This window comes from Haemaphysalis longicornis, unplaced genomic scaffold (assembly GCF_048455015.1).
Source record: "Haemaphysalis longicornis isolate Haplotype H1 unplaced genomic scaffold, Haemaphysalis longicornis Haplotype H1 scaffold_2, whole genome shotgun sequence".
NCBI lineage: Eukaryota > Metazoa > Arthropoda > Arachnida > Ixodida > Ixodidae > Haemaphysalis > Haemaphysalis longicornis.
The window spans coordinates 52,746,204-52,763,922 of NW_027526295.1; the positions used below are offsets into that span (position 1 = coordinate 52,746,204).

The 17,719-nt window shown below is 44.9% G+C and overlaps 1 protein-coding gene across 1 annotated transcript in view; it reads right to left on the minus strand.

Annotated features, from left to right (window-relative positions):
- Positions 1-9,633: 9,633 nt before the first annotated feature.
- Positions 9,634-17,719, minus strand: part of LOC144167967 (sodium/nucleoside cotransporter 1-like) — a 69,120-nt gene continuing 61,034 nt past the window's right edge. The window contains exon 12 of the mRNA XM_077697078.1: positions 9,634-9,704. Within this exon, the coding sequence (XP_077553204.1) occupies positions 9,634-9,704 (71 nt within the window). The remainder of the gene's footprint in view (positions 9,705-17,719) is intronic.

The following is a 17,719-nucleotide window of genomic DNA, read 5'->3' on the forward strand; positions in this document are numbered from 1 at the left end:
TTTGTCAACCGGATAAACGATGAAAAGTGTGCTAATTTGAGCCAGTCTACGCAATGCAAGCAAAAACGGGAGCTTGACAAATTCACTTCAGTGTCCCTTTAAGCGACGCAGAATTAGGAATGTCTGTGATGTACAGTGCACAAAACTTTACTTGCTTTCTTACTTGCTTACTTGTTTGCTTGCTTGCTTACTTACTTTACTCCCTTACTCGCTGACTCACTGGCTCGCTTGCTCTCTCACTCACTCACTCACTGACTTAGTCACTCAATCACTCACTCACTTTACTTACCCACTTGCTCGCTCGCTCACTCACTCACTCTTGCACTCACTCACCCCCTCATTTTAAATACTGACTTTCTCGCTCGCTCGCTCGGTCGCTCGCTCGCTCACTCACTCACTCACTCACTCACTCACTCACTCACTCACTCACTCACTCACTCACTCACTCACTCACACCTTCACTCACTCACTCACTTTACTTACTGAATTGCTCGCTCGCTCGGTCACTCACTCACTCCACTCACTTTACTACTGACTAGCTCACTCACTTGCTCACTCGCCGACTCACTCACTCACCCACACTCACTTTATTTACTGACTTGCTCGCTCGCTTGCACACTCGTTCACTCATTCAATCACTCAGTCTATTAACTGACTTTCTCACTCACTCACTCACTCACTCACTCACTCACTCACTCACTCACTCACTCACTCACTCACTCACTCACTCACTCACTCACTCACTCACTCAGCCACCCACTCACTTTACTTACTGACTTGCTCGCTCGCTCCCTCCCCCTCCCTGCCACCCTCTCTCCCTCCCTCCCTCCCTCCCTCCCTCCCTCCATCACTCACTCACTCACTTTACTTACTGAATTGCTCTCTCGCTCGCTCATTCAGTTGTTAATCTCAGAGTAAATATTTCTGCTACAGCACCCGCAATCAAAAATTTTGGCACATTCCATTCTGCCGTACAGATTACGGTCGTCAAATGCTGCTTATTACAGTCCCACACCTTAGAAATAAGTAGCGATCCCAAAATATAGACTTAGATAGCAGCAATTTTTATGTTATTAAGCAGTTATTCTTAATGTGAATACTGTTCACGCCTATGCTTACTTTTAGTTTTCTGTTTTTCCTATTTTTAAGTACATGATATTACATATTACTGCTGCTAGTGCCATGCTGTAAAAAAAAGCCTCCGAACTGATGTATATCCTTGTGTATGTTAACCTAACCATGTATAAAGTTTGGAGACCACACTGTATTTACACTTGACGGTTGGCCTGTATAGTTCTCATTGATTACATGTTTTTTCTGTTGTTTCTCTGTATTTGTTTCTTGTACTTATGTTGATTTTTTCTGCTGTGTTCGGGTGACTCCTGTGATTTAAACACATGATTGTATACAAATACGTACCCTGATTTGACGTATTAACGGAAACTACGCCAGAAACTCTGTATCGAAAAGGTTTCGTTTTTTTGCTTTTTTATACCTCACTGTTTTGTATTGAAGAAGCACTGTTTGCTGACGTTGCATGCCAGTAGGGGGGGCCCGGTCTTTCTTCAAGTGAAGCAGTTCACTTTTCGCCCGGGCCTACCGCATCGAAAGGATGCAAACAAATAAACTAAAACTGAAACTCACTGACTGACTGACTGACTCACTCACTCACTCACTTTATTACTTACTGACTTGCTCACTCACTCACTCACTCACTCACTCACTCACTCACTCACTCACTCACTCACTCACTCACTCACTCACTCACTCACTCACTCACTCACTCACTTTACTCACTGTCTTGCTCGCTCGGTAACTCACTCACACACGTACCACATCCACATTGTTTGTGTTGCACGTATTCTGCAGCGTACGCCTTCGTCCGCTAAGCAGATGACGGCATGTATGTCCGGGGCCACTCCATTTCGTGTACGGTTAAAAAGTGAGAGCTCCTAGCACCATGTACTCATTCGCTTTCAACACTAGGGACATTCCTTTGACCAAAGAAGGCCCGCAGTTTGATTTTCATCCGGAGAAGGTGATATGCCATTGATTCCTTTTTAGATGCAGAGCATCTGATTCACTCGCCTTGTCCCTCCGGCGTCGTCGTCGTCGGCGTTGTCCGCCCCTCCCCCATTCTCCTCGCCGCGCCAGCTGCGCTCTCCGCCGCTCACCCCCTCTCCTCTCCGATAGCGAACACTCTCTCGCCAGGGGCATTGGATTGGATTGGCTTGGATTGGATTAAATTGGCTTGGCTTGTCTTGGCTTGGCTTGGCTTGGCTTGGCTTGTCTTGGCTTGGATTGGATTTGGATTGGATTGTGTTGCGTCATAGCCGCGGCACGTCGCGTCATAGCCGCGGCAGACGCGCTGGGGCCGGCGCATGTGCAGTACTCTCTCTTCCGCGGTTTCCTCTCCTTCGGGCGCGCTGCGCATATAACCGGTGTGCCGTTCTAGGGCGAAGCAACATTCACGCCTGGCTCAAACACCTAGAGTCCACGCCGCTTTACAAGTACGCCAACGTCATCATCGACTGGGACCGGCTTACGCAGTCCCCTCAACGTTATGCGCGCTATAAAACGCGGTCCTTTCGCCGCTTCGCCTGCGTCGCATCTACACAGGGGTTCCCGCGAGGGGAGGTGGGAGGTTTTCGTAATAACTTTGCATAGCTTGTACGAAACAAGAAGGCTGGTTCAACGGGCTGAACTTGGGGTTTCTTGGAGATCTGACTTTTACCAAATGATTATTAACTTTAAAGTTGTCTACGACCAAAATGACTGCCGCCCTAACTGCTGTCCCCTTCTTAATGGGTGTTCACTGCTTTCCCCGTGTTAACCCAAGTGTACAGAAGTGCTAATTATGCTTAGTATTGCTCGTCATCTTGAATTCAAAAAATAACTTGGAAATATTTGTACATTTCTTGTAGAAGAATTGATGTTTTCTATTAAACGGCTACGCCCATCATGGCGCCGGCTGTAGGGCTCCCCACTGTTAGCCGCAGAAAAGATCCCGAAATTGCGCAACGTCAGGGGGGAGAGAGACTCCGTGCGTAGCGACTCAGAAAAGAGGTGGAGGGCAATATAAAGAGGGGCTGCGACTATGCATCCTTCACAGATGGCCATGCTTTACTCTGCAACACGCAATGTGGGAAAGGCAGCCCACAAAGTTCAAGATTACACCAATGCCGTCGAAGCAGGCTTCACCTTTCCGAATAAATGCAATCGTGAGAAGAAACTTGGTTGGAAGACAATGTGGGCAATTGTATATCAAAATATGGACGCCATTGGACCGTTTCTTATTTCGTATGGATTTTTACCAGAACCTAAAGCCATTTGGTCTACGCTCCGTTTCTCGCCGGAGACGATCTGCTTTCTCTTAGTGATAGACACCTCGCTGTTAAAAATTGCCCGCGCCTCTGCTCACTTTGCTGCGAATGTCGTCGCAAGAAGTCGTCCGTCACTGCCGCGTGAATGCCTCTCTTCTCTTTCCCGTTCACCTCTCACGCTCTCCCCCTCTCATCTCGCTCCAACCGCGGTTTTCGCTCGGGTTTCGCCGCGGTTTCGCTCGTGTGTGTCACCTTCTCCTTCTTGTGTTTTGTCTGAGTTTGCGCTGTTCCCCTCTCTGTAATCATGCACCAACTCGCCCAAGCCTTACCCCTTACTCTGGAGGCTTTTTCTCAAGTCAATTCAATTTTACCGCATTTCACTGTTCACGTGCCATTTACTGGAACGCTTCGTTACTGTTAGACTTCTTGCAATGAAGCCAAGAGGGCTGATGTCGCGCTCGAGCCCTTTTTGTATTTTCGGACCAAGCCACATTTTCAAGGTGCTTCTTTGTTTGCTATCACAAAAAATAGTGAGCCATGCATTCTTATTTAAAAGAACACTGCAATGATCACTCATGTATTGATTTTTTATCTCAAATACGCCTAATGTCTTCCGTGTGCTCAAGAACATTGACAAGTGCGAACATTGCCGCCCAGTGTATTGGTTTATAAATGTTTTGTCTGTATAAGCGTCTCATTCAAATACATGGCTAAGATACCAAAATTGCATGGGGTAGATGCGGTTTAAACCTCTGTGTTCTCAAGATGTTATTGATCATTACTTTAGTTGTCTGCATATTAATTTTCAGGCCCATGGTTCTACTCTGTTCGTTCAGTGCGGTAAGCATGCGTTGCAATTCGTCCCCCGAGTTACTTTGCAAGGCAACGTCATCGGCAAATCTGAGATTACTGAGGTATTCTCGATTAACCCTTAATCCCACCTATTCCCACTCCAATGCTCTGAATACTTCTTGCAAACATACAGTGAAAAACATTGGCGAGATTGTGTCTCTTTGTCTGACGCCCTTCCATATAGGCATTTTACTGCACTCTTTACGTTGGACGATGGTAGAATTGTAAATATCCTCTAGTATCCTTCCGTAATGCTCGTCTATACCCTGATTCCGAAATGCCTGAATGACTGCTGAGGTTTCGATCGAGTCAACTGGTTTCTCATAATCTATGAAGGCTATATATAGGGATTGAGTATATTCCGCGCATTTCTCTATCACCTGATTGATTGTGTGAATATGGTTCATCGTTGAAAACCATAACGAAACCCTGCTTGTTCATTAGGCTCCCTGAAACCTAAGGTGGAAGAAATTCTGTTAGCGATAACTTTGGTACCTTGTTGACGACTGACAGTAAGCTCATCCGGCTGTAATTTTTTAAGTCATTCATGTCACCTTTCTTATGAATTAGGATGATTTTCGCGTTCTTGCAAGATTCCGGTACACTTGCGGTCAATAAGCATTGCGTATACAAGTTTGCCAGTTTTCAAGTACAATTTTTCCGCCATACTTCAAAAGATAGGTTTGAGATAGGTGGGAAGGCAGTTGAAGTGGTAAGCGAATATGTCTACTTAGGCCAAGCTGTGACCCCGGATCCGAAACATGAGGCAGAGATCATTAGAAGGATGAGAATGGGGTGGAATGCCTTCAGCAGGTATTCTCAGATAATGAAGGGCAGCCTACCAAGAATGTGTATGAAAGATGCATCTTACCGGTATTCACATAAGGGGCAGCAACTTAGAGGCTCTCTAAAAGGGTTGAGGACGGCTCAGCGGACGACTCAATTGAGGACGACTCAGCGAGCAATGGAACGGAAGATGATAGGTGTAACATTAAAGGATAAGAAGACAACGGAGTGGATCAGGCAACAAACGCGTGTTAAGGACATATTACTAGAAAAAACGAAGAAATGGCTGTGGGCAGGGCATGTAATGCGAAGGCAAGACAACTGTCGGTCATTAAGGGCAACAGAGTGGATCCCTAAGAGAAGGCAATTGGGGCAGGGGGTGGCAGAAAGGTAGATGGGCAGATAAGACCCAGAAGTTTGCGGGAATAAATTGGCCGCAGTTCGCATAGGACCGGGATAATGGGAGATCTATGGGAGAGGCGTTTGCCCCGCAGTGGGCGTAGATAGGCTGGTGATGATGATCATGACGAGATGCGGTTCAGAAATATTTTGTGTGCGTATGTGTTTGTTTGGAGGCGTCGAAATATCACGCTGTCTTGTTGACATCGGGGCGTGGTGGGTGATATCTTCTCCGCTCGAGTCGGTAGTGCTACAATATGGCCCTATCACGTTTGTTGCTGCTGTTAAAATATGGCCTATAATATGGCCCTACAATAGTGCTACAAAGTGCTACAATATGGCCCTATACGTTTGTTGCTCCTGTTTCAGCACGCAATTTGGGTTGCCGGAATGCCGGCAGGTATGTTCTCGGGCTACAGGGTGCGATGCTTCGTTTTCCGCCATCGCTGGTTGCCCCGGGATACAGGTGACGAAAGTGTCAGGAAGTTGGGGGCACGTCTTTAAGATTTTAAGTGCCGTCGTGGATTCGCGTCCTTTTTGGTATTTCCGACATGCCGTTTGGTAGCTGTGAATATGAGGGCTCTGTCGCAGCAGGTGGTAATTGCCAAGGCGATGGTTGCTTCTTCCGCTGTTCCTGGGTTACCAACCAGTATTGTTGGCGACGTCAGTCCCCTGCCTCGTTAGTCCGTGACGCTTGTTGCGAAAGCAGCATTGTCTGGGTATCGAGCAGCGTCTGGTGTTTGGAACTTTTGCAAATTTTCAGAGGAGTGCCACCAGAATAAGAAAAAGACGCCGCGTAGACAGAAACCGTCATTGAGGCGCCTTTTCGGGAAACGCGTCAAGGCATTGAAAAGAGTCGGAAGGCAAAACTGATACTTAAATAAGTTTGTGATTACAGGGCTCAAGAAAGATGATCGTCTGTAAAAATTGGCAGCGTACCTGCTCGCTCCGGTGGCTGCGTATCTGCCACCGCATATCATCGCGGCATGCGCCCTGCGACAATTGGGTCTCAGCACACCGCATAGTCATGGTCGGCGAGAAAGCCCTAACCAGGGTCGCAAAACGAGAAGAGCGGGTGTATGGTGGCGGTTTCAAGCAATAAAAGCAGCCAAGCTTCTTGTCTTATCGACCTGAAGGGGTTTAGGCCAACCTTAGCGGATAATACTTGGTGACAGTTTTCACCACCGGAGCGAGTGGTGACTTCTGATGCGATTCTTGTCCATACTACTGATTCCACCCTAATCTGGAACTGTGTTTCCGCCGGTGTCGCCCATAGCTGCGGTGGTTACCTGCATTAGTTCTCGGTCACTGCCAGGGCTGTGTCACCGCCGTCCGAGTCACGTGGGTAAAGTGGCGTAAAGGATTCTGGCCTTGTGGCCTAGAGACTTAATGGTCTCTCCTTGTAGCATTGCCTTCATGGTGGCCTCGCCTTCAGAAAAAAAGCTGAGGAGAGGCGCCGTTCATCGTCTGGTGCTTTGAAAATGTGTGGCGGAAGTCCCGTGACTTTTCGTTGGTCTCAGGAGGTCACTGCACACGTGTCATAGCAACGGCGACCAAAGGCCGGCTCATGAAAACCCTACGTCAGGGCGCCATCCAACCGGTATCTAATGGTTTACAGACGCAAAAGTAGCCGACGCTAGGAGCAGCAAGTAAATGTGGAGGAGATGGCGATATGTGCTTAATACAAAGAAATTAGCCAACTACATTTACTTAACGGGAATGGATAGTGGACGTGTGTGTCCAATGACGCCTGCGGCTAACGTCGCTGCTTTTCTAGCAGTCAGTGTGAAATGTTAGAGTGTGTGTATAATATCTACAACCGTGGAGGCACAATTTCATACAGAAATAATAATTTTATAGAATAAAATTATACACTTTTCTAGTTTTTTCTAGGCTTAAGGTGCATTTACAAAAATGTTTTTACAGGCGCAGAGCTGAAATAGTTCCTATTCGTGTTTAATAGTTCAAGCTTATTTCTGAACTAGAATAATATTAGTGGCAATGACCATTGCTATAGAAAAATATATATATATATATTTAGATAACAAAAGCTCAAATTCTATTTTTGCATAGCAGAATCCCAAATTTTATTAATTTCTGATAGCAAAAAGGGTGAATAAAAATTGTCGCAGCTTGCACTAATGGTGCAAGGCTGGAGAAACAGCAGAGCTGGCGGCCCCTCTCCCTTCTTCGGGGGCCCGGGTGTTGCATCTCACATGGATCTCCGACATTGCCGCTGAAAGTTCTACATGACTGGAAGGCCCGGATAGTTTTGTCCGCTGGCTTTCACATCTCTCCCAAAGTGGGCCGTGTTGGCCTGAGCTAGAATCACGGCAGCCGGCTTAGCGAACTCGGTGTCTGTAGCGAGAATTCGGCGTCTGTGCTCCTACTCCAGGTGCGAACGCACGTGAACTGGCGAGCAGAAAATCTCGGGAGATCACGCCACGAACGCCTGGCAATGTATTCTTGAAGGTGCCGACGCCAGGCGGTCTTTACGGCACGTGGGTGAGCGCTCAGCGTTTTTGGTATTTTTATTTGCGAGCTCCTCACGTGGCGTAAGCCCGGACAGCTCCGGTCGCTGCTTGTGAGGTGCACGCTCACATTGCCTCAGTATCTTTTCTAGGTAGTTTTTTTCCGGTAGCGCTAGGCAGCGGCATTAAGAGTAAACAGCTCTGCTGTTAGAAAACAAATTGTTGTGACAACATAGTTATTTGGGTAAAGAGTGTGTAGCTAGTACTGAGAAAATCGCAAAAATGGTTTTGCGAACTTGAATAGTTGAAGAGAAATTGTTCCTTCTAAGAAGAAATGGTGTTTTGAAAAATCCCACTTCGATGTTTTGTTTCATTTTTTGAAATTGTCGCTTCTTGCGCAGATTTCGAGAAAGGCGAGGCAAGCTAGTAGTAGAGTGCGCTTCAGCCGTAAAAGGTCGCTCTGGTTTGTCAAAAACGAAACAAATTACGTGCAGACAAACAGAATTACAGACGGCTAACCAGACGCAAAGAAAACTTTCGCAATTCATGCTCAGTGCTATTTCAGCAACGCAAAAATGAAAGTAACTAGGCGATATATTTCTATGCAGTTATGAAAGTAAACGTTATTATGCCCTTTAAGATAAAAAATAAAGGAAATACGTCTGTGCATCACACATAGCATGCAGTGACTGAGCGGGGCTACATGGGGACGTTATTGGCACCATTTTGAAATGAATTGTGGTGCGCGTTGGAGGATGCCACTTCGTCTAGATATGTTAGAAGAATGCTAACATATTGTAGCACTATAATAAAATCATCCATTATTCGGTTTTGACCGTTATCCGCCAATAACGTCGCGAACGCTTATTTTAACGGCAAAGATGTCTTGAGTTTCTTAATTGCAAGGCTGAGCTTCATAGAACTTCTCAAAGCCTCCAGATCGGTTTCCGTTTCAGCTAATTCATTTGTTCCGTGTTCCACTGCTCTTATTCTACGTGTTATATTTGTTGAACGTTTTGTTACTTTTTAAGTTGGAACACCGCCTAGAGGGTGCACCGCGAGCGTTCTTGTTTTTTCACGGCGTATTTTTTATTTGATACTGACAAATTATTCTTCTAGTCAGCTCAAACACTCTTGGTCATGTGCCTACCAAGCCAAAATGTACACTTCATGGCGAGAAAAAAATGAAATAACCCCTCGCAGTGAACTACAAACGTCGTTTTCCAGACAGTCTTTCCAGATTGGGAAGCAGCAATCTTCCTTTTTGCAGCCGGAAGATTGGCGCTGTTTAAATTGGACAGAAGAAATTCACATTCACAACGCACAACCATTGCCCGATAGGGAAGTGAACACTGCAGCTAGCGTTTATTGTACTCCAGAGCGTCACTCCGTTGAAAAAATGCCTGCGAATTCCTCTAGATACGATGTTTGAGCAAAGTTTAGCCGATACCAAAGTTTCACTAGAGTGGTAGCACGAAAAGTAAATACTGGAGTCATACGCAGTTCAAGGAAGCAAATGAAATTTTATAAAAAGTGACAAACAGTACTCTTCAAGTGAATATTGTTTATACATCGTAAGCGACATGCATATTTATATCTAAATAAGAGAATAACAGCCATCATACACTGCTTAACAACATGGGGCCAGTGAACAGTGAGGTGTTCACAAACGCGAACAGTCTATCAAAATTGGCGATTGTAAAAAATTGCGTAAGCTAGGCGTAGAAAACATTTCGTGTGTCCTTTCTATAATAGTGTTGATTGCCGCATCACACTTGTATTCTTGGTTGTGCACAGTCTTCTCAACCATGGAGGAAGTCAGTGGCAATAAATCTTCCCAGGACTGGGTTCGCTGTGGCTGTTATTATGGTACCTGCAAAAACAGAAACGAAAGAGCACGTTTCAACTATTTTGTGTATTAGTGCAGGCCGTACAAAGGCAATGAAAATTAAATAAAAGTATCATATAAAAGGACTGCTTTGTCCCGAAAGCGATGGCACACATTTTATTACAAGCTTCCAGTGACTAAGCTAGATAATAATAAAAGAAAATTACCCCTGCACACTGCACAGCCACGGTTAGGAGATCCTTATGACGTCGCAGAACGATGTTTTATGATTAGCACTAGCGCACCAAAGCCACTGTCAAGAAACATTACTTGTGGCGCTGTATGGCCGCAGACGCTCTTCCGCCATTAGGATCAACATATTACAAGCATATTTAATTCGCGATCGCAGCGGGGCCTGACTTTTATTTGTGGGGTCACCTAAGGGCAAACGTGCAGGTAAAGTATTGATTCGTATTGTTTTTTTTCTGTTACCTCTATCTCTGCTGAGGACTTTGAAAAGTTTTCCAATTGTTTTTCCTTTGGCAAAAGTTTTTTTCTGACTGAAATAGAGCTGCGTGATTTACCGGAGGCTAGTTCTTTCAAAATAAAGAGTTGTATTTTATCATCGTAGCCTTTAAAGTGGCCTTTTATTACAACTACGATCCTTTCGTTGGTGAGTAGAAATTTTGTGCACGTAGGCATACATAGCTACCTTGGAAAGAGATTGTTGTATTGCTATAACCACGAAACAAGTGTTACGCTGTGCTGTGTTGCGCTGTGTTGCCCATGATAGCATCGAAGGCTATCATGCGCCAAAGAGAAGGTTTTGTGTTTTGTCTTCTCTATAATGACTCATTGCTTTAAACATAGTAGATCCTTTAGGAGCGCTGTTTCTTTAAAAAGCTATAAACAGTGGAAAATTTAACTATTGCCTTGTCCCTTCGGAGTAGGCTGGGGATAAATGGAATTCGTTGTAGAATAGCCTAAAATGTGTTTTTTTTTTCTCAGGAACTCAAAAATCCTATATAAGAGTGAGATAAGGTTTACTGTAAGCTCTTGGTCACATTCTTGACATGTCAGATTATCTTGTTCGTCAGAAAAAAATTGTGTCTCAGATGTGGATCTCCCATTCGGAGACGACATAAATTAACTTCTATGCGTCGTTATTTATATGTGCTTGATGCCCACTCTGCTAGAGTGGGTTTAACTATGAGAAGTTTGTTGTTAGTTTCTTGAACCCATGAGGACTGTCATTTTTCTGTCAGTTTGCTCCGTATCAATCTCATAAAGTCGCCCTGAGGAATCTGTACATGTTTTATTATGCAATTACCTGCCTGTGTGGCACAACATGCATCTGCTCGCTCATTTACAATTGTTCCAATACGGCTACAATCCCAGCACCACGTAATTTCCCGTCCTTGCGTTTTGTCTGTTACTAAACTGCGTATTGTTCCCGCTATCAAGGTTTTAGCTGCATTTTTGTAATGTAGTACTATGATTGCGCTGAGAGAGCCTGTGTAGATAACACTGTTTCTAGATTTAAAATATTCTTTCTGCAGCCACAGCAATGACGCAACATTCCGCTGTAAAAATTCAGGCGCATTGAGGAAGGCTGATCACCGTCTCCCATGTTTATTGCTCTAATGCACTCCCAACACAGCATGGTGTTCTGGAACCATCTGTGTAAAAGGCCTTGTGTTCTTTGTATTTTTCGTTTAGCGCCAAAAACTCCTGTACGATTTGTTCGCGTGGTGTCTGCTTTACTGAAGGTGGGTTAATGTGAAGTCACAGACATTTTTGATTGTAGGGTTTTAACGCGCCGACGCAACGCAGGCGATGAGGCGCGCCGTAGTGGAGGGCTCCGGATTAATTTTGACCACCTGGGGATCTTTAACGTGCGCCGAAATCTCGTACACACGGGCGTTTTTGCTTTTCGCCTCCATCAGAAAAGCGGCCGCCGCGGCCGGGAATCGAACCCGCGACCTCGTGCTCAGTAGCGCAACGCCTTAGCCACGAAGTCACAGACAGACGAAATGTATACAAACATTGCTGTCGGTCATATTTCTGAGTAAGTTGAGATAACGTGTCCAGCATACTGAGTTCTTGGCATTTTTCTTCAAACCGAAGGAGCAATGTTCTGGTAGCTTGAGGTTTATTATTAAACAGTGTCCTATACAGGAATTTTGTAACTATAAGGTAACACAGATGTTTTGGCAGTGAACAGGTCTTTAGGATGCATGAGCTTGTCAGCATCGTCCTTCGACCCGTGAGAGGTGGTTCATTAGTTTCGACGTAAAGACTGTTTATGGGTGACGTCCTATTTGCCCAAGACGAGAGACGCAAACCTAAATTGTGAAGTTGGTACAAGGTTGCAAGGAGGATTGTACGGCTGAAACATACATAAACAATGGTCTAAGCAGAAGCGTAAAGCTGAAGTATAAATTTGCAAAAAGCAGACCCTGCCGCAACCCCAATGTTTATGTGACAGGACTTTAAATATGCTTAGAGCTGTGTATACCTTCTTTTTAGCATATTCATTTGAGCAGCAAAGTAAATTTTCGTCAAACCTAATGCTGCGAAATTTTTGTTCTTTTTGTATGAGTAAGATGATTTCCTTGAGGTGTAGGGTGGGATTAGTCTGTAAGCCTCGTTTGAGTGAGAAAGGAGTAGGAACTGTTTTGTGTGGTGAAAACTGAAAACCATTTCGGTCTGCATACTTTGTTAGTCTGTTGATAGTAAACTGAACGTTCTCACAGCTCGCTTTATTGGAAGATGTGCAAGTTATCTAGGATCATCAACATAGAGGGAACATATAGACGCATTAGTTTTGATATGGAGTTAATTTTTATGATAAATAATGTTGTGCTTACAATACAGCTCTGAGGCACCCCATTCTGCTGTTCAAGTATCTTCCAGAGGGTTGAACTTAGGCGCCCTTAATGAACGGTTTGCCATGAAGTCCTTCAGGCAATTGAGCTTTCTTGTTCGGTTGCCTAATTCTGCTAGATCATGCATGATTCCAAACCTTCATGGTGTGTCGTAAGCCATGTCTAGGTTGAAGAATGTGGCAAGGCAGTGTTGTTTGTGTATGAATGCTTCTCGTACGGCATTTTTGAGGCTGAAAGATGTTGCAATGTTGACCACGTTTTTTCAAACCGCACTAGTGAACATGCATCAGTGCTTTTGATTGTAGGGCAAAGCGTAATCTGGTGTTCACGACAAGTTGACACGTTTTTGCTAGACAGCTGGTAAAGGTCTATAACTACTAGGAGCGGGTGGCAGCTTTTCAGGTTTCCAGAATGATACAATAAATGCTTTTTTTCCAAGCTTCCAGCATCTTTTCCGGTTCTCAAATTTTGTTGAAAGACTTCAGAAGTGCTTCAACAGAAGAAACCACGAGATGTGCGAGCATTTCGTAATGTATATATCTGGGCCGGGGGCGGTCAGCTCACCGGTCGATGAAGCTCTTTTCAGAATTTGCTGCGCAAACTGTTGTATGATTCGTCTGTGCACCACAAGTTGGCACTCTTTGTTTCTCTGTTGTGTTTCTGTACTTTAAGAACGATCCTGCGTAGTGTGGGAAAGTCGGAACTCTGGAGAAATGTTCACACATTATATCTGCCGGTTCTTCTATGCTTTTTTGTAGATGCAGTGGTAATAATAGGAAAAGTTTGGAGAGGGAGTGTGTCCCGTTCAGCTTATGAAGTGGCTCTCGTAATTTGTTTATGTGACTGATCTGTTTATGGACGAGACAATTTTACTATTGGGCTTTCTCGGTATTGCGGTAGTGGTACCTTGTTTTGTCTATTTTCTTTTTTAAATGTGTGAGGTTTTTTGCCTTGGGTACCTTCGAAAGACTGTCCATGGTTTATTTTGCTGCAGTTTCGCCTCCATAGATTCTCGGGTTCACCACACTTTGGGGTTTTGCGTTACCACTCCCGTGGACTGTGGAATAGTAAGCGTGCTGCATTAAGGATGCAGGACGTAAACACTTCATTAGGTTCTTCAATGCTTACAGTATCAGAAAATAGTTTGCCTAAATTCACTTCGGAAGTCCCCAGTCGGCAGACTGAAGTTTCCCGCGGCATGCTTTTGTTGTCACAATTGTTGGTTCTGATGTTACGTTGACGACCACAAGTATATAACTCCCATATGGATTGTCAATGATAGCCCAATTAAAATAGCCGCAGACAGAGGGCGAAATAAAGGGCAGATCTATAGTGATCATCTTATCTGAGCTTGGAGAGCAGTATGTTGGCTTGCCGGTGTTGAGAAGACAGGCATTACTGAAAAAAAAACCTATAAAATCTGGCCTTTACGTAAGTCTTTTCACGCCCCCAAAAAGAAGTCTGGTCATTAAAATGTCCAACTATTAAAAACGGCTCTTGAAATGGGATTAGTAGGCCTTCTAAGGCTTGTAGTGTTATTAAACTTGCATAAAGAAACCTAGCAAAAATGAGTGATAATACGAGTGTGGAGCTTTTGCTACTTAACTGCTCATTCCGTTTTCTTCCAACACACTATGTACTAAGTACAAGCCTCCTTAACCCACATTCATTTTATTTTGAGGCCTGTGCGAGGCTTCAGTTGGCTCTATATATAGTGCGAATGTAGTTTGCATATGTACCAACATCTTGTGTTTTGTATATGTGCAATGTATATTCTTTAAAAGCCCATGTTCTTGTATAGTCGGTGTATAAGCCTACCTCGCCTGTAATTATGTGTGTGAATATTTATGCCTGTGTGTATGTGCGTGTATAAATAAATAACATAACATAACATAACAAAACTTTATTTCAGAAGGTGGACGCGTCGGTCAGCATTGCGGGCATTTTTTCTCCGCTTTCTTTCTTTCTTTCCAAGTTCTTTATCTGTTTCAATGACCTATCACAACCTCCCCTTTGCTTTCCGAGGTTTTTCTTGACTGCCAACCCTTATTTCTGTGTTATTTCTACGAGCCCCTCATGGCCTATTCTGATTCGCTATATATATATATATATATATATATATATATATATATATATATATATATATATATATATATATAAATACTTGATGTTTGTTGAACACTAATTAGGAAGCTACGATTTCATGCGACCGAAGTGACACCATTGTATTTTGTTTGTGAACCTAAAACTAGCCTCTGGCTATTGGGTACAACACTGTTTTTGCGTATGTTGTTCTACAAAAAATGAATAAAGCTTCAATCAATTAATCAATTGTAAGGTGTGGTTCGAGGTAGAAGCAGCACATTGTTAATGTGGCCGCTTCTGCGCCTAACCTAGCAGTTCGTGTTCTCGCACTGCGATACCTTTTCTGGCAACTATTGCAGCGCCACCAGAGAGCCTGCTGGTCTGCTCTCGGTCGCAACGGAAGAGGTGGTACCCTTTTAGTAAGTTCTTGTGTTTAGGACCCAAGTTTCTTTCTTGAACAGTTAAGGCCACAGGTGAGTCAGTGGTGAATGTCTTTGACGTTATTTAATTTGTTTAACACTCCTCCGCAATTCCAGTGCACTAATTATGCCATTTGCTTTCTATGAAGTGATAATTAGGTTTTTGGTCCTGTTTTTCGATGCTTGTTTCTTTTTGCATTTTCTAGGAAGTTTCCTGCGCCCTTACAAAGTGCACGACCTATAACCTCCTTCACTTGTGCCCATGGTCTCGTCAAAGACTCTGGAGGTTCGTGCAGGACGCACGGGTCTTGAAGTGTTCGCCCTTGCCGTATGGGGTGAGTCCTTGGAGACTGCCGAACAGGAGGTCAGTGCAGCAAGCTTTGGAGGCGGTGGCGCAGCGCTAGCCTCTTTCACCGGGGCGCGGGGGGCTTTGCTTCAGCCTCACATTGTGTGGCCTCAGAAGGCGCCGAAGACCGCTGTGATGCCGCGCTGTGTAGCACCAAAATGGAGTTGGCGTGGTACTGCACCGGTGAAAGTCGTTTCTTTGCTTTTAGAAATGTCATGTTTTCTGACACTTTGAAAGTGAGTATTTTTTTTTCGTCTTTCATGCTGGGCAAACACGAGAATATGCTGCGTGGCTGCCCTCTCAGCCCACACAGAGGTATGGTGCCTTTTCACCATTTTCAGCAGGGTGCTCGCGGGAGGCCCATTTGGCGCATGTCCATTGGCCATGGCAGCTCTGCGAGCCGGGACCGTATTGTTGGCATTTCTAGCATAGGCGTGTATTTAGTGTGTAGTGTCTAAGTTTTATTGTAGGGTAGCCTACTTCCACAGATTCTGTAAGTATGCTTGATGCAAAGATTAGTACGACGTGCTTAGTCTCGATTTCTTTGGTTTCCTGTTTGATTTTGATTTGATAGACAATCCTGACGTACTGCTCTTCCTTCTGGACGTTCTAAGAGCTCCTTTTCAGTCAGATAATTTAAGTCGTCGTCTGAGATCACCCCACCGACTTTATTTAGTGACCGGTGTTTACTGACCGAAACGAGGATTTCTCCAAAAGACATTAGTTATGGCAGCTTGTCATGCTGATGTTTGTAGAGCACTTCCAGAAGGATGTCTCCGTTTGCAATCTTCTTAACCTTGTAGCCTTCACCAATGGTGATCATTAGTGTTTGCCACTACAAATGGCGTGACAGGTCGGGCGGTTTTCTCTGCGTCATTACTGTGTACCACGTGGGAGCGTGGAAAGTTGCTTACATTTTTAGTGAAAAACTTAGTGGTAACAACCGTGCCCCCTCTTTTGCGAGAGAGATCATTTGAACGAAAAAGGAAGCCGTGAAATGAAAAATTGGTTCCCCCATGCTCTCATCCACCAACCATGGAGCCCAACAAGGGGACGGGCCAGGAACTCGGGAGCAAGTAGCGCCCACGCCCGCACTACCCCATGACTATAACCGAATATGGCAGGACTAACGGTTGCTCACCACACAAGGTTAACCCTATCCTCCGGGAAAAATGGAAACTTAAAAGGAATGAGACGACAGAAAAGTTGTTAGAAAGAATATAGGAAAGTCAAAGATGAAGCGGGGGCAGGGAAAGGCGACGGCGATTCCTCCCGGACGGGTCAGACCAAAGGTGCCGCCTGCGAGAAGTGGAGGCCAGATTGGTGTGTTGCCTTCACCAAGGGGCATAAAAGGTCCAAGCACTCGGCGTTGGCTAAACCACCAGGATCTCTCTTTTCCCGGACATGGCGTTGCCTCGCACAGAAGTGGGTGCTCGGCGTCCGTGGTGTCGCACAGTACACGCAAACATCGGCTGTAACAGGTGCCTCGTGCTGGGTCCCAGAGGGAGCCCGAAAAGTCGGCTATCCTTTGCTTTACTGAATATGTATGTCAAAAACTGAGGCAGCTGAGAAAAGTCACGCGTGCAAAACAGATCGGGACCCGCAGGGAACAGTACAAAACCACGCGTCGCCCACGTGTCTGTTTTGCGCTCAGGCAGATTTTATACTTCCGTCTCTGTCACCAAATGAAGCCACATCATCGACTTTCACTTTGAGCGAACAGTTTCCACGTATTTAGAACTTGTGTTTGCTACCTCATTGCTGCCGCACCTCAAATAATTTATTCTGAGCCTATCATTCCGCTAATGTGCTTTGAAGGCCAACGCATAATGAATTTTTTTTGCGATGCGTATCGAGGAGTTCCACACTACTATACGGCGTCTGCGTATCTTTCTTCGCTCTTGTTTTTTTCTCTTTTGGCCCGAACTACATCGACAGACAGACTGGCTACACTTAATTTTACCGCTTCCCTAGAACCAGACAATGGGTGGGGAGCACTTGTAATAGTCGCGTGCTGTCACGTTCGGCCACGCGATATGACGTCATAGACGCACGTACCAGAATAACTCTCTTACCCCCCGCTCGCCACGTGCAGATGGTCACGTATGCAGTGCACTCGGATCTAACAATGGACACCCGTGTTCGATTCCCGTATGAACACCAATGTCACTCAATTTGCGTTCAGCCTAAACGATTTGTATATGAATATTGCCATGAACTAGGCATTGGGTTTGTTTGTTTATGTTTTGTTTTTAGTGCCGGGCCGCGCCCGGCTGCGTTATCTGTGGCCCAAGCGAAGCGCGTGTTCCATTCTTTATTTTT